The sequence below is a fragment of the Plectrocnemia conspersa genome, unplaced genomic scaffold, assembly GCF_051122295.1.
Source record: "Plectrocnemia conspersa isolate PC_06_02 unplaced genomic scaffold, ASM5112229v1 ptg000005l, whole genome shotgun sequence".
In the NCBI taxonomy this organism is placed as follows: Eukaryota; Metazoa; Arthropoda; class Insecta; order Trichoptera; family Polycentropodidae; genus Plectrocnemia; species Plectrocnemia conspersa.
This window is the reverse complement of record NW_028277169.1, coordinates 23,372,585-23,393,557: the sequence shown is the minus strand read 5'-3', so window position 1 is coordinate 23,393,557 and position 20,973 is coordinate 23,372,585. Positions and strand designations below refer to the sequence as shown.

Sequence of the window (20,973 nt, the reverse complement as noted above, 5' to 3'; positions counted from 1 at the left end):
CCCTCCCCGGAAAATGTTGAAATGGCGTCCTTGACTAAATTCTGAAATTTTACATTTGAATTGAGTTATATTATCTTTGAGGCAAGAGACGGTGAGAAATTGTTTAAATTGTCGGACAGTAAAACAATATACAATACATATTCATGCAATTTAAATAAAATATACATTATTTTAAAATTGAATACATAAATTAAAACTTAAAATTTGGGTCATGGATAAATATTTTTAAAAATCATAGTATTTCGTTGTTAAATGTTTTCATAATAAAAACAATTTTTCATAAATTTATTGCCATTTTTTAATTTAAATAAAATTAATATTGAATTACATAAACAAGATTTTTACTGAACAACGTGCAAATTTGTGTTTAAATTTAACTTAAATATATAGTAGATTTTTTTCTTGTTTACATTCAGTGCTGCTGGAGTATCTCTTTTAAAGAGAAGATGCCCTCTTTTTCATTTTTTGAGCACGCAACTAAAATTTTCATTGACGCCCTTTGTTTAGCTTTCAATTTATGCAACCAAAATTTTAGCTTACGACCTCTACCCCTCATATTTTTATTTTGTAGCTGCGCTATTATTTAATGTATATTTTTAAGGAAAATTCTCTTTTAAAATTTTCAACTTCTGACAACTCTAATGATTGATAAATAAACAACGCGTTTATTTATTTTAACAATACATCAATTAATTATCTGATAGTATCAATTATAATACATGCTCTTTTTTAACCTAGATTTTTTACATATTTTAGCTAGATCTTACAAGATGTACACTTTCATAGCTTACGGGACGAATGAGATACAGGTTCAGGATATGAAATCTGTAACACAATTAAAAATAATCTAATTCAAGATAATTAGTATCAACTCAATTTATATTCCAAATCTTAAAGTAAATTAGTCAAGTATTAAACATATGTTAATTTGTGATAAACATATTATTTAATAATAAAAGAATAGAACTCTTATTGAATATAGACATTAAGATATTGAAAAGAAAACACGCTGACCTTCCATTGAAAATATACATCTCAATAAGGCTACAATTTAATTATTTATGTGTATATCGCCATTTATATGAAGCATACTTTATATATAGATATTACTAATATTAGTAATGTTTTTCTTCATGAATATAATTAAAAAAACATTATTTCTCTTTTCAGCATGGTGTCGGTATAGAATTCGTGAGAGTTTTACACGAAAGTCCAGTACCGAAGCTGTCCAACGTTTTCTGTGAATGCGACTCGAAAGACGATGTTGTACGTATCAATTCTCACATATATAATGCAATAGTTTAGTTTAAATTCTACGTTATACATCCATAATCATAATTTTAGACGATTACATGCGATTGTGAAGCTACTCCGGCTCTTCAATTGAAAGCTTTCAGGCAGAAGGAAGAGAAAGTTGAAGTTTTGCACTACAGAATCAATGTTAACAGGTATGAAAAAGAATTTTATCAATTACCCGAATAAAAAGATTTATAATATGTTATCCTTACTTTAGATTTCGTGCTCGATTACGAGTTCTGTGCATAACTGAAAAACTTACTGGCGAGTTCAAGTGTGACGGATGGCCCGATGTAAAAGTAGGACTAGCTGCCGTTGGACCATTAAGAAGCAATCCAGACGAACAACAATTACAAGAAATGATAAAGTGAGCTTATAATTTATCTATTTATTTAAATTAAATTAAAACCATAGTAACCCAACAGGTTACCCCAATGTGTCAGGATGGTCAGAAAACAATACATAGCATTATTACAATACACAAAAAAAATCATAAAATATTAAAATTAAATGATACTTAAAAACTAAAATTAAATGATGATAATAATAATTAAGTTCTTCTTACTTATGAACTGCTTTACATAATCTCTTTTTCAGTGATATTGTTGTGAGTGCCTTACGCAACACCCAAGTAGAATTCACTCTCGCTCATTATCCGACTTGTCCGCGGCTCAGGAGATTATCCGAAACGCCGTCCAGACTGCTGCCGTTGCATTATGATTCCATGGTAAACATTCAACCTTGATCGAGACCTCCAATCGGTCGTTAAGTCTTAGAAATAATAAATAAGCAATCCAGGACTTTATTATAGGGAAGTCAGAATCCTCTTTACACGTCCACGCCGACTCAAAACTTAGAAGAGCAGCTGTTGGCCGGTGATAAACGACTGTTGGTTAAAGTTGTGTCAGCTCAGAAATTAGGCGGTGCCGCTTCAACTGAGCCTAAAAATGCATACTGTGTGGTCGAGATGGACGAACCAGCGCAAAGATACCAAACGAGCATTAAAAAGGACACTAACAGTCCTTACTGGGATGAACATTTCCTATTGTAAGTAAATTAGTGTTGATAACTTTTTAAACCTCTAAATTACTTCCCAATAATGCATAGGTTTTTCATGATGTAATTATTTACAGTGATCTATCTCCGCATACAGCCGAACTACTATTTGAAATATACGACAAAGGTAGTAGCGCACATCCTATTTTCTTAGGATTGGGTATAGTAGGCGTTGAAGAACTGTTGATAAATCCATCTCAGAGACAATTGATCAGTTTGCAATCGAGGCCTTTACAAGACGACCCCGTTACTGGAATACTCACTGTTGAGGTTAGTAATTTTCCTAAAATAATATTAAATACATTAGAAGTTAGTTAATTATATAACCACGACACAACAATAATTTTGTACTTTTTTTGACACAAAGTCGAGATAATTCAAATCATATCTAAAATTATTTTTCAACACTTTTGTTTTGACATAAAAATAAAAATCATTTTTGATAATTGGTTAAGATAAAATATGGTACTTGTTAATTATCACGGCGCCACGCTCAAATTTAACAATTGCGAGACGTCCATTTGCTGTCCAAACCCAAACCCAACCTAAACAAATTAACCGTTATACCGCTATTATATTTATTTAGGTTAGGTTTGGGTTTGAACAGCAGATGGACGCTTCGCAACTGTCAAATTTGAGCATCGTGATTTTAAACAAATATTATACATTGTTAATATTTTAATAATTTAATGTAAAGTTTTAGGCTTAATTGTTTTATTGTGAATTTTTAAAATACCGAAAGTGAATTCGTAATTATATATTACTACAAATTTATGATTTTAAATAAGATAATAACGATTTTTGTATCACAATGACACAATCGGAGCATCCACAATACGTATTTGTACAAACAGATGAAAATAATTAATCAAAAAAGCACTGTCTATCGGCAAGTGTTGAAAGATTCGAAATAGCTAGGAATATAGTCAGATAATAAAGCTGTTTTATAAATAAATTTCCAGTTTTCTTCAGTATTAACTATTTTATAACGATTTCTATAATTACAGTTCTTGTTCATCGAAGGAGCAGACATACCGTTGACTGAGGGTCGTCCGTTCAAAGTCAAAGAAACTCTCAAAACCGTATCTCCGACCGGGCAAACTTTGACTACGACTAGGACTATGTACAAACAAAATGGTATTTTATTATTTTATATATTATGAATATACCAATTCAATAACATAATTAATGTTTTTTTTAAATATATTTTAGATGTAACTATGAATGGTTCAGCACAAATAAAAGAGTCGGCTCTAAAAGAATTAGAAAGAAGTCCAACTATGCAAGCTAATAAATCTACATTAATTATACACAGTGTTCAAAGGGTGAGTGCTCAATATAATTATTAGTAACTTTGAATTAACATTTATAATGGTTGAAATACCAATAAAATTTTAATATTAGCCGAGCTGTATAAAAGTGACGGTTTAACGATATTCTCTTAATCATCTACTTCTTCAGACGATTAATAAAACAATATTATGTAGATACAAAAATGATTACATAGAGATAACATCAGCCTAAATGGTCGATACCACTCGCCTGAGGACTGAAACGGAGTGTTATCATATTACAGTGCTTAGTCTGAAACACCTGAGTTCGAATCCCATAAAGACCCTAGTGTTATTCAATTTCAATTTCTATCGTGTGTGAGACTAGAATTAGTGATTAGGCTTTCTTAAATTTTACTAATTTCACAGATGAATTTCGTGATGAATAATTAAGATAAAATCGAGCATAGTGATATTTATTGATTGTTCGCTGTAATAGTTGTTTATGTCACTGATTTCAGTTGGAGTCTTAGTATTAGTTGTTAATTGTGTATACCCTGTTGTAACATATTGGTCTAATGTCATCTGTCATCTTGCAACGAAAGATTTGCAGTAAATAAATAAATTAGATCTAAAAAATAAAATGCCTGCGTTTATACTTCTCGGCCAATGTACATAATTGTTTTATTTAGTTCAAGTTTTCATTAACAGTGTGTTTTTTTAATTAACTAATATTGTATTTTTTTCATTTGTTTTTCGAACAAATCGATCTATATAGACGCCTAAGCAACTACTAAAGGTAATTATGGTTTACACGTAGAAATAACATGTTACTGTATTTATAGTGATTTATCTTTCTAATCGCATCATTTTCTCCATTATCATTGCTGCATGGTGTAATATTTGGATCGCAATATTATTACTAATTACTGACGATGTGACACCGTTGCCGTATAAAGGTTGAAATGACGGAATCTGGCAATTTTATAGAAGTCGAAAAGACAGAATCCGAAATGGACGGAATCGACGGTCGCAATGAGGACAATTGTTTAGAACAAATTAAAGAAAACGAGAACAGTAATGGAGCGTCACCGGTTGAGTCCGAAAATGGGACAGAAAATAAAGCTAACGGGAATAAAGTTAAAGAGGAGCAGGAAAAGAAATACGAGAGTCAGAACGGGAATAGTAATTTAAGTCAGAAAGAGGTAAGAGCATGTTTTATTTAGATTTTCTAACAAAATACCTTTGTTAATATGTTGATAATAAGTATAGTAAAAAGAGTCATTGAGTTGCCAAACATAATACTACAAAAAACAAGTACTACAAAGCAATAAATCTAATTGTACTACTTGATTATAAATGATTCTGTAGATTCTATAAAAAAACAATTGTTGAAAATAATTCATCTGCAGATGATTTAGAGGTTGATAAAAATTCAATATAACTATTGAACTTGATTTTTATGGGGTTTTGTAACTTAATGATCGATAGAAAAGTGATACTGTGATTTACGAATAATTTTATTTCTTACAGCCTGGCGATCACGCAATGGCGCCGGCAGAAACAAATGGACAACCACCGGAAAGGGTGCCGCGACAGAAGAAGCACAAAGATTTCTTCGGTACAATAAAGAAAAGACTCGGTAGGTCACGAACGAGAGCAAAATCCGTAGATATACAAGATAGTGGAAGCGAAGATCAGTTTAATTATAGGAGCGTCAGCGCCGATCGTCAAAACAACACAGGTACAAAAAAAATAGATTGTAATACTTAAAACATTATTATTACTAATTATTAAAAATGTTTTTTTATTAGTGCCTTCACCATCCAGAATGTCTATGGGAAAACCCTCAGCCCCTGGATCACCGGCTCAGTCTGGCGATGAATCCAGAGCATCTCGAAGGTAGATATATAGTTATGATAAATTATTTTAATTATTTTAATAAGATGTACATAGATTTAATACTAGAAATAGAGACAATTTAAGGATAGTTAAGTTCAAGAAAACGAGTACGGCCAGGGGAATTAAGTACAAAGGTGTGTATTTAGAAATAAATTATAATATTGAGTCTTTTTTTATTTTCTGTTTGTTTATATTATGTATTATATGTAGGTATGTTCAGTGTAAAAATTAGCTATATTAGCTAAGTAAATACATAAAAAAGATAGTAATTATAGCTCACACATTCTAATAAATAATTATTTATGTTACAGATCATCAATCAGTGAAATGTCAGCTGTGTCGGGCGCGTCGACACGGACATATCTTCACGAATCATCAACGTTAGTTTTAGAAACAACAGACAACGGTGTTAAAAAACACTTTTTGGTGCCTTTATCGATAGCGCAACGGTCTCGGTGGCGACGTAAAGGCGTAAAACTGCACATCTTCAATGACCACACGTTTGTAGCGAAACATCTTTCTGGGTAAAAACACAAGATTATTAAATAGAGTAACTTATTACTTTCGACTTCATGATATATTATCAATTTTGTAGAACTCTCGTCTGCCAGGTGTGCAATAAGAACATCGCAAGAAGGATCGGCAAGCAGGTAAATAAATTGGAATTAAACAACATTTTCATGTTACTCATATAATTGTTTTTAATTTAGGGCTACGAGTGCCGAGATTGTCTGATGAAATGTCACAAACACTGCCACATCAGGGTCATAGATAACTGTCCAAATTCCACTATACATACTATAGAATTGTAAGTATCAGTTGTAGGATTTTTATTTTATTTTTTATAGTATACGAACGGGTACATCCTTGATCTGTAATATTTTTACTATTTAAGAATCTAGGATCTACTCCCATAAAACTCCAAGAGCTAAAATTGCAATTGTCGCTTCGCTCAGTGGTGCTATCGCTTTCTTACTCTATTATAAACTTCAAGTTTAGGTTCTAGGTACTTTTCAGTTACCACATATCCTAATTTTTCTTCAAAATTTAAATTACTCTCTTGCTATTTTTTACCTTATCAAAATATTGATATAATTAAATTATTCTTAAATTTAAGCAGATTAGGCTTAGCTGAATTGTAAAATTTTAGCTATTTTTAATATATAATTCAGCTAAGCCTATCTAGTTATATGTAGAATAATTGCACAAAAAAATAGTATTACACTGTTTAGAACTTAGTAATTTAAATTACTTTATTTACTTAAGAAAATAAATTGCTCTAGCTTTCATGCATTATTCATGAAACATATTTTTATGAGTTATTTAAATTTAGATGTTTTATTTTTATAATTTTAATATGAGAGTAGTAAACAAATATATTTTAAAACCTAACCTTATGAAACTAATTAATATGTTTTATGTGCGTGTTTTATATTATATATTTATTTATCTTTCAACTCCTTTACCTTCACATCCAAACACAACTTTCTAAACCATAGATATATTTCTAGTGCAGCAATATAGTAAATTAGATTTAGAGTTTCAAAGATAATGGGATTTCGGAGGTGAGGGAAAAATACTTGGGAAATAGAGGAAAAAACTGAATTTACCTATAAAAATCATTCTAAAATGTTACAACGATCTTAAATTTAAAAAACATGTAGCTTATGATATTTTTAGGAAGGGAATGCATGACATAACCGTAAATATTTTTATGATATCTTTGTGCCAAAATAAGTTTCAACGTAGATAAATTAATGTCTTACCTAATTAATGAAATATAACATTGCTTCTTCTGCTGAAGTCATTATCGATAATGAAAAAAATATATATGACAAAAACATGTTAGTTAAACCCTTTGGTTGCCAAAATCAGAATTTTTTTCTAATATTGCCAGAATTGGCATTAGACAATTATTTTTAATGAGCTCCAGGGGTAAATTATATTTTTTATTTGTAATACATTGATTAAAAAGTAATCCCAAAAAGCTCGTCATTTATTGGACATGTTTATGTTTTTCTCAAAATTTCCATTTGAGTATATTTTCAATTTTTCCCAAGCCTCCAATTAGGTTATTTTATACACTTAAAAAATCACATGTAATTCACAATTTTTTTGCTAATGTAAAATCATATAATTTAATAATAAAATAAATAGTTAACATCTAATATATAAATTAAATAAATACAATATTTATAATCATCGATTTAAAGTCAATAGGCGAATATATCTATGAATAACTAATTACCTAAACATTATAATCCTTTCATTCATTCACAATCATTTTCATGTATTATTGTTAAGCTTTAAGATCTGCTTTTGTATTCTTTTAAAATACATAATTTATTTTTTTATCTTGGGTTTGCCAGGTCTTTTTCGGACCAATATATTCGGACGACAAGGTATTTTTACTTATTAAAAAAATAATAAACGTGCATTCAGTTCCAAAGTATAGCATTTTTTGTAATAATTCAGTAGATACATCTTTAGCCGTTTGATCATACACATCATACATTATCCTCAAACGAAAAAAAGAATATGTTCATCTGTTGACTTTGTATAAGCTATTGCAGCTTAGCGCTGTTTCTGATCTTTAATCAAATCAAATCCTTTTCGAAATTCTTATCTTTATAAGCACCCTGTGTTTATCTATTTGCACGTCTAATAACAACCACTTGTATCCTCAGGTCTATGCTACCGGTATTGAACGAATGATGGCCAGAAGTAAAGGGATGGGGAAGTCTTGCATTCCTAATTGGTGGAGGTACTTTATATGACTATAAGATGTCGCTTTGATATTATTTAATAGTGTTTTGTTATGATTTAAAAGCTTTGTTTGCCGTTAAATTGTGTTAATAATGATAATAAACTATCCTTATTAATTTGTGTGTACCTTTATATTTTTGTGTTTAGCAAAGAGTTGTACCTTGTTTTTAGTTTTGATTTTACAGAATGCTACTTTATAGATAAGTTATTGCGCAGTTAATGATTGAAAAATTGGTTTACTATTAGATAATTACACTTTAACAACAATAATAAGCATTACAGTAAAACTGTGGTCATGGTTAGTAATAGAAATTTTAATTTAAACTTCTATGGTAAGGAACGAGAAAAAAATAGAAAAAAAATTTCCATCAGAACTTTCTGATGAATGTTGGATTTTGGTTTGAAACACAGATTCAGTGAATATATCTTTGATTTACCATATCCTTGTAAACCTTTTAAATGTTCAGTAGATCAAATATTGAATAATAAAAAAATTAATTCACAACTGAAATTGTATTGTCACAAGGTACAATTCTCTTCCTTTTACTTTGAAGTGTTGTTTCAGTTTAAAAGAAAACTTTTAATTGTTTCCCATTATTAAAAATAGTAACTAATATTTGGATTTCTATGATTTCAGACAATACATCACATCACCGTTTACTGACAAGAACATAAGAATGTTGTAATTCATTCAACATCAATACCATTGAGAGAGCAATTGCTTAGAAATTGGCCGTTTAGCTAAATCATATTGCTTAAAATTCGCATTAAGCAAAAAAATTGAATACCAAATATTATTTAGAACCTTATTGGTTCTATAACTTTTGTCTTGTAATATTTTTCAATGTTCACGTAATAATAATAACGAATAGATACGAATGAAATTAACCTAAAAATTCCTCGTTTATAAATGTTATAATGATACAAATTTCGGTAATTTACCCGTCCATAGGAATAATTCGTGTCTTTTTTTTTAATATAAACACACATACAAACACCCGTTTTTTAACATGTTTTATAATTTTTATTATAAATTATATCGAACACAAAGAGTTTTATAATTAATTTTATGGTTATTAACAACTGGATTAATAATGAACCAAAAACGTCTGTCGAATATATACAATAAATCAATGTTTAAATATAATAATAATAATAATAATATATATATATATTATACACATTTTACGCGCAAATTTTTACATAAATTTTTAATACGTGTTTATAAAAATCAACAAAAGGTTAAAAAAATATATACATATAATACCTATATTATATAAAGGGATTTTATAAAGATTAACATACAATAATACTTATTAATGCTTATGGAATTTCGCTGCCGAGTAAGAAAAAAAGTGATCACAATCAAAAGCCTCAAATGTTATATAGTATAGCACATTCTATGCGCACTATTTTATTTTATTTATCTAAAAAGATTAATGTTCATCTAATCATTGCGATTTTTATACACATTATTATAATTATACCATTGATCATAATTTATTATTTGTTTTTCATTTTTATTTATTTATTTAATTTGTTATACATAGAAAATAAGATTTATTGTAAAAAATATTTATTATGTTCATAACAAATTATTTTTAATAAAACACAAAAAAATATTATTCTTTTATTTAAAAAATATTAAAAACTTTTTAGTTAACAATCCTTTTGGATTGCTATTTTAGTATGAGATAAAGATGAATTATTAATACCGGTACATACACAAAATTTAAGCATAAAAAGTTATTTAGACTGATATTTTATGACGATTATAAAATTAATTTTAAAATTATGTCATATCATTATCAGTTCTCTGTGGGAATATTGTGCTTGGGTTATAATTATTGTGCATAGTTTTTATTGTTCATAATTATTTTTCAGAAGCTATAAGCGATTAATAAGATGACTTTACGCCGAAATGGAACCAAACTTATTCAGTTAAATAACCGCCTGCGTCATAATCATTGTTACGCGATCGCTATGACAAATCCCTGAATATCGCAAGATAAAAAATACGTTTTATTTGCGTTTAGGTAGTTTGATCCACGTTAACATTCAATCCTCGTACATAATACTAAATATGTATAACATGTTTACGGTTAACACATACCTGGCTTATTTGCAATTCGAATAATTATATTAAATCGGTAAATTAATGGAAAATACTTTTATCAACAGATATCATTGCGTTATCGACCATCTTTTTATTTTATATGAATTATTTCAATTATATTTTAAGATTACACATTGTAAGCTCTTAAACTTAAAAAAATAACATTATACACGCATTTGATAGTGTATGTACATAGTAACCTTTTTCTAAGATCATGCGTCTCCATGGAAATATAAAATAATTAAATTCTTTTTTCTGATTGTTCGGAACCGTTGAGAGCTGCGGTTATGCAATAATAGGCTTTATGTATGTGTAAATAGATACTATTATTCCATAGCAGATAGCTATTAACAATTAAATATAATATAAGCTCCACTACCTCCTCACCTAATCTATACTCCTGGTAGATTATGACAAAAAACCCGTACAAAAACGATAGTTTGAAGCGTTTTTTCTTTCTGAATATGCTTTGACGCGACTAGGTGCATAATTTGCAGAAATTGAAAAAAAATAGTTTTCCTAATAATTAAAATAATAAATTAATTGTTAGCTACCTTCTCACTCATATGCACTCCTGGTAGATTATGACAAAAAATCTGTACAAAACCGTTTCATGCATCACAAAATTTATATATAATTTTTTAGCATATGCTTCAACGCTATTGTGATTGCAGGAATTAAGAAAAAACACTTTTTGCAATAATTAAAACAATAAATTAATTGTCTGCTTCACCGATCGGCTAATGAGAGATCCACTAGGGTGTTACCATTCGCCGCCGTCACGTCAGTGTTACCAGAGTGCCACCTAATTTTTGGCATAATGAATAAATAGTTCTTCACAATAAAATATTTAATTTATCATAAAATCAATTTAACCTAAAAGTAATATTTTAAGTTGAAAGTTAAGTTAAACAGCAACGTGCTACTGCAATAGGTGAAGACATGAGACTAAAAATATTGTAATAAGATAAATTTGTAATAACAGGATGAATAAAAGCAATTATAATGAGTTTGAATCTATCCCGAGCAGTGTTTTAGTGGTCTAAAACATTTTACATATCTATTATATTTAATTTACATTATTGCATAAAAAAGTAGTGAGTTTAAAAATAATAAAATGTTTTTAATCAAATTATAAATGGTAGCGTTCCTCAGAAAAATCTCATAGTATTTATTTATTATGTTTTACTTTAACTGTATTTATTTCTATATGACCATATGTGTTGACGCTCATACCGCCTTTTGTATGCTTTTTATCCATTGTTTCTTTCAATTAAGTCATATTTTGAAGGCATAAATGTGTCGATTTGGTACAAAGAAAGCAACCACTTGCATGAAAATACGGAAGCAATTTTTTACCGCAGTAGTTTATATAGCGTTATCCCATAAACGAATGCACGCTTCCCGCTCTCCGCGCTATATCTTAAAAACCGTTAATCATATGAATAGTTCAATTTCACCAATCATGTAGAAAATTATATGCTCTATAAATATTGTAAGACAACTAATGACATGCGACTTATAGGAAGCGAGATATTTGCAAAAATACGATTTTCATGACCTTTGACATCTTGACTAGCAGACACTCGATCTTATGAGACTCTTCAGTCCGTCCGTCTTCAAAACGTCAAAACAAAAGTTTATGCAATATTTCAGATTTCTATCTTTCATTCCGAGATTTAGCCTTTATTTGACTGGACTTATTAGTCCACAAATCAATTTGACCATTTCCACTGCACATTCTTTTGTTTGGCAATATAGCAACTTTATATAATGCTTCAAGAGGTTTCAAAATATATATAATAATGTTTAAAAAATTTATATTTTGTAAATGCGAATAAGCGAATTCAAAAAATTATGAATACTATTATTTTTTAGTGTTGAATAAAGGTAAAAGCAGATAAAACATAAAATATGATTTATTCTCCGTTTAAATGCATAGATCTGGATTGTTTTGTATGCACATCATAAAATTTATTACATTATTTACAGTCACGAATCCCATTTGATATTATTCACTATGACTGACATTATCTTCGTTCTCGCTCATATCCTGATCAGACTGTTTTGAATCATCGTCGTCCTCGTTCCACGAAGCTGAATCATCGTCTGCGTTATTCAAAATAGCGTCATCCATCTCATCTCCCATTTCCATCTCTTCATCATCGGAAGATGAATCTAAATAATAATAATGTAATATAATACGAATCATAATTGTATATAGTTAATTTGTTTTCTTTTATGCAAATGCCTACCTCTATAATCTAATAAAGGCGTTTGAATTATACTGACGTTCGCAGATTCTAATGATCGGTGCAAAGAAAGAACGAGACGAGCTCTCAATCCGAGTAGATGGGGCAGTTGAGGCAGTCTAGCTGACAGCGCCAATCTAAGTGCCTTAATTTTGCCACTAGCTGATGAGCCTAATGCCAATAGAGAAGAACTCTTCGCTTTACATAAAGCTTCGGCCCAAACGCATGCTGAACGACACCTAAAATCCAATAAAATAATATTAAACGTTTTAAATTTATTTAACACTCCAATTTTACACTTTTTTGACCTAAATATATAATATGATGATTTTATTAATAGTTGCTTTAAGATATCATTGTTTCTTTTCTTTTAAACACTTGTTTTACAAAATACTCTGGCAGATCTTCCACAGACACCACAAGATCTCTTTGACGTATGATATCCAGATTACTAGTTTGTAGTATTTTGTTATTCCGTTAGGATTCATTGATGTCCAAACAGATTTGACATCCCATTATTTGAAAAAAATATTGTTTGATATATATTTGTCAATTCTAAATCTAAAAATGTTTCGAATAGCTTTAGTATATTTGGTGTGCTAGTAAACGTTATTTAGCAAAGATGTTTAGATATTTTTATCTGTTTCGAAATATTGCAAAAAATTTACCATAAACAAAGCATTTATTTCTCAAATCACACTTTGAAAATATAATTCTAAAATTTATCATTCAGTTTTTGTCTCATTAAAAGTAAGGATATTCATTTCTTCAAGGTAATAATTTTAAAACCGCTTAAATCAAATGTAAACTTGGTAAAATATTATTATAGTGTAATTAAAAAATGAGGAAAACTTACCTATTAGTCTTCCCAGCTAACATTACTAATATGTGATCTAATAAAGGCGAGACATATTGAATCGGTAGCCTATTCAATGAATTATAAGCAACTTCAGGATCCTTGCATTCAAATACTGTTTGTAGAAGTCTGTCAATTTAACAAAATAAAAACATGTATAAAAGTTTTATATGTATATACTCTGGTTAAAATAAGAATGTATTTAGTATAACGAAAATATTTTATTAAGATATGAGAGGCATTGTTGTGTAATACTTTCTTAGAACAACCAGAATGTAAATAATTAATAAAAAAAATACACACTTATTGTCTTTTGAATGAAGAGCTTGAACCAAAAGCTGTGCCATATTATTGCTATCAGTCGTCTGCTTGCTGCCAGGTTGAGCCAAACTTAAATTTGCCAATCTCGACTCCATAGGCACATCCACCTGCTTTCCGCTTATGGATCTCTTCAGCGTTTCTTCATTATCTCCGTGACTAAGATTCGACGGTAAAAACACAACTGAAGAATCGTTATCTGATCGTTTTATTTTAGTCGTCATTTCTGCGGCTTGTTTAACAATTTCTTTTTTTGAAGTCTGTTTCTTCATTCGGATGAGAACGTTGAGTTTATCGGCCAAGTTTGGAGTCTATAATAAAAATTATATGATAAAAAGTATAATCTAATAAATACTAATGTGATAAAACACTAACCACTTTTTCGAAGATCATTCCCATTCCTAGTGAATATCCTACTAATATTGAATCGTTGGTTAATTTGCTGGAGTTTATAGAGACTGGTTCGGCAGCACCATCTTTTTCTTCGGTCACAATTTGTACAGTAGTTATCGGTTTTAAAGGTTTAGTCATCAATCTAAAATTATTATAAAATAACATTTTTATAGACATTACTAAAAAGTATTCAATTGATTTGAATCAAATTTTGCATTACGTGCTTTAAATTCTCAAACATAATAATAAAATTATTACCCATTTAAAGTATGTTCGTAATAATGAACTACGCCACTCCTCGTCACAACGCATAATTTTACAGTGTTTAAACCTTCACTACTGCATTTCGTCGAAGCCTGTCTCGGTATATCTTCCATTAAAAAGTTACAAGCCGCATTCTGTATTACTTCTTTATCATTAGATTTCTTGCTCGACTTAGTCAAAGATTTCCTTTTGGATCGGCTAACGTCTGAGTCATCATCTATGATGTTATCGAATTCGTCTTCGTCTATGCTTATATTCCAAAGACTTAATATTCTATCGTTTCTGAAAAATATATAACAAAAATGAATATATATATAATACATAAATATATGTTTATATCGTAAATAAAAACTAACTTAGATCCTGAAATTGCATATATTTTACTCTCATCTGAAAAACCGACAATGTCTAAGTAACAAATATCGTTGGCGTGTCCGGTCATTGTTCTCAATATTGTCTGCGTTTCGAGATCCCATAATCTTAACTGACAAGCGGCTGTTAATAGCAATTTCCTCTTACTTAATTCATTACTCTAAAATATAATTAAAAAGATAATTATTATATATAATATTATATACTTGAATTTTTATGTAGATATATACCTTAATGTCGGGCATTAGTTTAATCGCCGTCGTTTTAGACGATTGCGTATTTTTGTAAAGCTTGTTCATGTTAAACTTGCTCTTGACTTCATTGTCCATTATGTTCCACTCTCTGATGGTCGAATCTGCCGAACAACTGTACAATCCGTACTTTCTGTTCCAATCTAGCGATGTTATTTTAGGTTCTCCTTTCGCCGAAGATCGGCCTTCCAAAATTGTTTCTACCTTCGCCTGAGCGAGAGAATAGAGAAGAATTTTACCCGTAGATGTGCCAAACGCTATGTGCGTATCTTCTGTTGGCTCTTCGTGATTGTCCACATCGCCATTGATCGAAGACTTGCGTTTCCTGCTCTTCCATTTCTGATTCGCCTGAAAAAAAAAATTCTTTACTAATTTAGCTCTACGTCAAATCATTTTTTTGCTGATTAGTTGTATGTAATATTCATAAATTCGATCCAACAAAATATAATGATAATATAGGTAAGAAATAAAAATTATATTGGGTTTGACCCAATTCTTTTCATCATAGTAACACAAACGATGGGAAGGCAATTTTTTTACTATATGGCTATATTTATTTTTAAGTATATCCTGCATTTCATTAAAATTGAAGCTTTTTGAAAATTTTTATTGCGTGTTAGTAATTCTGTTTCTCTTTTTATAAGCAATTGTCAACCATTCATTATTGTTTCTGCATATTTTTAGATAATTTACAGTAGCACTCAAAAATCGCATCACTTTTCGAAATCATAAGAATTAAAATATATCCTTGTAATCCTTGGTTGGATTTCTCGGAATTTCTATTACTTATTTAAAGGTGTCTTTATCGTATTTGAGCAATTACATAGGCAATTATTCGTCAGACTTTGTGGCGAAAATATTTATAACTATTACAATGCCAAAACGTCCAAATTTAGTTTTGAATGAAAAATTCGATATTGTTGTTAATTGTCAATTAGGTTATCTATAACATAGTTTCTTAACCTTTTTACATCCACAGATCACCAAAAAAATAAAAAAATGTTTTGCGGACCATCAACATTGGAATAAAATAATAAATTGTATATAATTGATTTTTTATTCAAAACAATTAATTTTGCAACACAGTATGCTGATAAAACCATATTTAAGTATATTAAAACAGTCAGTAATAAGAAATATAATTTAAAAATCCATAAAATTCGAATGTTTATCGAAATAATAAAAACCTTATAGGGCTCTTGAGAACGATTTTTAAATAGCCCTATGCAAATACAGAGCAGATGTGAAATTAATTTTATTACTTGCGGCCCATCCAAAAATCTTGGCGGACCACCGGTTAAGAAACTATGATCTATAAGACAATTTCTATTCTGTATGTTATAAAACATCAGTAGAAAGACTTTTAAATAAATATGAAAATAACAACTCTTGGTGAAGATTGAGTGATACTACAAATGTGCTTACTTAATAGGCGTAAAACTGTAGTGGATTTTACTAGTGAGCATTTGTGAATCATTTGATAAAGAAATAAATATGGACAACCCTTATATGAGCCATAGGAAAGGGAGTGTATTCAGTTGCCAAAAAAGACCATTATTGACTGAAGAAACGTGTCTAATAGGCATGAAATAGGCCAGGCATGGCGAACCTAGGGCACGCGTGCCCGAGGTGGCACGTTTGAGAATTTGGATTGCACGCGAACGATTTCCAAGTTCAAAAATATTTTTTAATTTGAAATTTAAAAATTAAAATCTTGATTAAATAACCCGTGAATTATTAATTTATTTAATTTTATTAATTATCAAATGTTTTCTAAGATAAACGAGAATCGTTTTAAAAAAATAATTATTTATTTTTTCTATCTTGGTAATTTTTTTACTCCTTGGGCACGCCACACAATCGAGGAATAATATTTTTTTTTTTGGAGGATTTTTGGCACGCGAACCCAAAAAGGTTCGCCATGCCTGAAATAGGCCAATCAATACAAAAGCTGGATTGTTTTGCATTGAAGAATATAGTTTCTTCTAGTGAGAATAAAATAAATGATATGGGTTAGATGGGGTCAGGCCTGACGATAGGGGGGACCAGCCGATGTAAATAACCGGGGCCAGTCATTTTTTATAAAGTGAAAAAATTTCAAAATTTATTAGAAATTCGGGCGATCGATTGTATCATGTACACCAGAGGGCCAAATATTTTAGGCCAAGGGCCAAATAGAAATTTAAAAATAATATTCGAGCCAATGTAAGAAAAATACATATTTTGCTATATTTTATTTAAAAAATTCGAATACATACATACATTGTGTATATATGTATTCGAATAATACATTAATATAATTAAATCTAAGAATAAGTTAATTAAATGTTATTAAAAATACGCATATTAACCCTTTCACCGCAACATGCCCCAGGCGCCGATGACGTTTCTAGCCGTCATCAACTTTTGAACCTTATATAACAATTTTTTCATATATTTTAAGGTTGAAAATTGCTTGAACGAAATATTAAAACCTTGATCGAGCGACATCTCTTGAGGTTTGCTCAAAAACATTTGTAGATATATCAAAATAAAATATTTTCAAAGAATTATAGGTATTTTCAATTCTCGCCACCGCAGCGCTGTCGTCGATTCATCATAGAATTATATGGAGCGTGCGAGTAAATCTGTCTTTTGTGTGGCAGAACGTGTTTTACAATTTACACTGAACGTTCATAACATATTCTAACTTTCATGAATTGAAAAAAAACTTTATATATAAATTGACATGTACATTATCTTTTACGAAGTAACAGGATAAGTTTATGTATAAAAAAACTCAATTCTTATTTCATTAAAACAGGGTCACGCATAGATGTTGCGTAAAAAAATTTTGAATGTGCCCAAAGGGTTAATATTTATATATAATAGATCATAAATCAGAAAAACTAAAAATATTTTTTAAGACATCATTTAATTGCATATTTACATCAACAGCTACGTCGAACGAATAGTAAAAAAAGTATTATTTTTGTAAAAAAGCAATATTATCAACAAAGCTTAGAAGAAAAATTATTCGAAAAATAGTTATTTTCCCATTAAGTTTTATAACATTGAAAATTATGTTATTTTAATATAATTGATTTTTGAAAAATTCTAATTTTAATTGAAATGATTATGTCAAAATAAAGTTCATAGACAAGTTTTTCTTTTCCTTGTAGTTTTAAATTATGGAAATTTATTTGTTTATTGATATCAGCTGAAAATGTAAGATCCCCACACCAACTAAATTCAGAAAGTTCTAGTACAGGTTAATTTGTTTCGATCATAAATATTACAATTTCATCTCAAAATTGAAAAACCGTACATTTTTCCGGGATTAAGCCAGCGTACTTCACTTTGATAAAATAAATCACAATATTTTTGACATTATTTGATTCAAGAAACTCCCGATGAGATAATTTAATTTGTTTTAATGTAATTTACTAGTGTTACTACAGTGGGCCTTATACAATTTAGTTCAATAATTTTACTACACAATGACTGTTGGTGTATGATACAATGTAATTGCAATGGTTTGTTTATTTTTATATTAAAATATCTTGTTAATACGTCCTATTATCCACCTATGTCCTATGTTCAAGTCAATTGTGCAAAAAAGGGGTCTTTGTTTCAAAGAAAACACGCAGGTTAAATATTTAGACTCTGGACATATTCTTTGCAGTCAAGGGCCACATTGTGGTCGTTGTTTGAGGTCCAAAGAAGTATAAATTGTTTTATTGCAGAGTCTGAGTTTCCAAGTATCAGATCTCTATTCCTTTGTCTGTTAGTTTAACTTTTTACATCTCTCCATGGGTCACAGTAAAAAAATATGAATTGGTTTACATTTTATTAATGATTCACAAAACATACTTTTGGGAAATATGAGTATATTTTAGATGTCACTTGAATGTTACAGATTAGATTATTAACATTTTATAAATTCACATAATTTTATAGCTGTTATTGGCAAAAACAGCATTATCAAGCAATGTGAAAACGTACATAAACCTGACGCTCTTATAAAGTAAAAGAAACTCGATCGCATGAAGTAGTAGTTGGAAGTATCGATTCACATGCTTCAAACGTCATAACCTTGTAATCAAAACAACACATAACCCCAAATAAGAAGTCGACTCTTTTGTAAATGAAACGTTCGAACACGACGATTCGACGCAGTAGTAGTCGTATCGAATTTAAATGAGTTATTTAGAGGTAAGAAATAGCGAAAAGGTAACCTGTGGGCTGAGCGCGAGCCACGTGAAGCAAGCGAGCGGCGCAGCTAAGTGAGCCTCCGGAGTGAGGGAGTGCAGGGGGGCCGAGGCGTCACCCCGACTGGCGTCCCATATGCTCGCTCTGCCGCCTGTGACTGCGCAAAAGCGCGCACCGCAAGACGAAAAGCGGCCCGAATCGCACATGGTCGCGAGTTGACACTAAACCCTCGCGCCTCGCAGTGTTACCACTCGCCAATAAACTCGCACACACGTTACTCGTAATATTCGGATCTAACGAATATTTTAAATAAATTTCATTTTCACGCGCCCGTGCTATATCGCTTTGTTAGATATGGGTGAGTCCCCTTTTTTCTCGCACGGATTCGCTTGTACGTGTGCGAGCGAGATGCATAAGCGCATAACTATTTTTGCCCCGAGAAAGATATCACAGTTGACGAAAGGATGGCAGCATACCCATTACGGTAATTGTCCGTTTAGAATTTGGGAAGCTGCCGATGATGAAACATCTTACATTTTAAATTTCCAAGTATATACGGGCAAGATCAATAATAAAAGAGATGTCAATCAAGGGATGAGAGTCGTCAAGGACATGACAGAAAAATATAACGGTACAAAATGAAATATTAGCACAATTTTTTCACATTTATTCCTTTAGCTCAATGTCTATTATAAAATGATTTATTTCTTACTTATTTTATTATTTTTTATAACAGAAAAAAGGCGGAGCTGATCTAGGAAACAAAATGACTCGTGAATAATATTGTGTATGGGCGACAAGGCGGTGGCCATTCGTTGATGCCTTAAAGATATGGATCAATAAATATTCTGAGTGCTGAATCTACGACCGATGCTATCGAACGTATTTCATACGCATCTTATTTGTAGATTTAGTAAAAAAAAACTGTAATTGAACCACAGGAAAATGTTTATTTGCATAAACCGCAAAAGTCAGCGATAGAATTATTCGTCTTTTGCCCCCGAAAATCTTTGTACATCGTCTTCGCCCAGTAGTTCTCGTAATATTGAACGAAGACGTGCGTGTAACTTTTGTTCTGGTAATAAAATTACGCTTGTATCGTGTTTTATTTGTCATAGAGCTGTATGTCAAATGCATAAAGTAATAAAATGCCCATATTTGTTAGACATTTAAGGCTCGGGCACACAGAGAGCGATCTATCGCGGCGGGAAGTGATATCTGACCGCGGCGACAGGCGATCTGGTTGTATTATGCGATGTTGCATCAGTTCTGTCTGACAGAACTGATGCAACATCGCATAATACAACCAGATCGCCTATTGCCGCGGTCAGATATCGCTTCCCGCCGCGACAGATCGCTCTCTGTGTGCCCAAGCCTTTAGAATTTTTTTATTTTTTTATTTTTTGTATGTTATATGTAGTTATATGTTATATATCAAGGCGGGACGTCAGGTTCGTGTCTGATGTAAAGGAGTCAATCAATATCCTCTTCACAGTTCACACATCAGATGCATTATTTTATCATTAATTACTAGGTAGTTCGTCAATCCTAAGCATAATTCTAGGCATAATTTGAAGGGTAAATATTAGAAATTATCGATTAATTGACTTTCAATGTCAAGCAAAAGAGTTTTAAAGTGCCGTGAAGCTATAGAAGCCGAAAGGGCAAG

The 20,973-nt window shown here is 30.5% G+C and overlaps 2 protein-coding genes and 1 long non-coding RNA gene across 7 annotated transcripts in view; 1 reads left to right on the top strand and 2 right to left on the bottom strand.

The window, feature by feature from the left end:
* The window catches only part of LOC148235216 (uncharacterized), a 39,173-nt gene extending 29,260 nt beyond the window's left edge, over positions 1-9,913 (top strand). For 2 of the 5 annotated variants that reach the window (XM_088186712.1, XM_088186713.1), the window contains exons 3-18: positions 1,171-1,266; positions 1,345-1,448; positions 1,514-1,663; positions 1,894-2,023; positions 2,108-2,343; positions 2,430-2,622; positions 3,360-3,489; positions 3,565-3,677; positions 4,402-4,422; positions 4,583-4,828; positions 5,157-5,367; positions 5,438-5,525; positions 5,837-6,049; positions 6,121-6,175; positions 6,236-6,333; positions 8,929-9,913. In XM_088186712.1, coding sequence (XP_088042838.1) covers positions 1,171-1,266; positions 1,345-1,448; positions 1,514-1,663; positions 1,894-2,023; positions 2,108-2,343; positions 2,430-2,622; positions 3,360-3,489; positions 3,565-3,677; positions 4,402-4,422; positions 4,583-4,828; positions 5,157-5,367; positions 5,438-5,525; positions 5,837-6,049; positions 6,121-6,175; positions 6,236-6,333; positions 8,929-8,977 — 2,133 coding nt within the window. In that variant the 3' untranslated portion in view covers positions 8,978-9,913. Of the gene's footprint in view, positions 1-1,170; positions 1,267-1,344; positions 1,449-1,513; positions 1,664-1,893; positions 2,024-2,107; positions 2,344-2,429; positions 2,623-3,359; positions 3,490-3,564; positions 3,678-4,401; positions 4,423-4,582; positions 4,829-5,156; positions 5,368-5,437; positions 5,526-5,836; positions 6,050-6,120; positions 6,176-6,235; positions 6,334-8,212; positions 8,290-8,928 lie in introns of all 5 variants that reach the window. The other 3 variants (XM_088186715.1, XM_088186717.1, XM_088186716.1) reach the window with 3 other exon arrangements.
* Positions 1-20,973, bottom strand: part of LOC148235214 (uncharacterized) — a 54,016-nt gene that overhangs the window by 21,849 nt on the left and 11,194 nt on the right. The window lies entirely within an intron of this gene.
* Positions 12,311-19,563, bottom strand: LOC148235215 (WD repeat-containing protein 43). Its single transcript, XM_088186718.1, has 9 exons — positions 19,331-19,563; positions 15,093-15,461; positions 14,847-15,022; positions 14,485-14,772; positions 14,209-14,368; positions 13,819-14,144; positions 13,516-13,644; positions 12,663-12,898; positions 12,311-12,585 (listed from the first exon to the last, which is right to left on the bottom strand). The coding sequence occupies exons 1-9, from the start codon at positions 19,508-19,510 to the stop codon at positions 12,419-12,421; spliced, it is 2,031 nt and encodes a 676-aa protein (XP_088042844.1). The 5' UTR covers positions 19,511-19,563; the 3' UTR covers positions 12,311-12,418.

Coding starts and splice junctions, on each gene's coding strand:
- LOC148235215 (XM_088186718.1), bottom strand. CDS start 19,510: ATGTGCGATTCGGGCCGCTTTTCGTCTTGCGGTGCGCGCTTTTGCGCA. Junction 15,462..19,330: donor GGCTCGCGCTCAGCCCACAG/GTTACCTTTTCG, acceptor TTTTTTTTTCAG/GCGAATCAGAAATGGAAGAG. Junction 13,645..13,818: donor CTTCATTCAAAAGACAATAA/GTGTGTATTTTT, acceptor TTAAATTGACAG/ACTTCTACAAACAGTATTTG.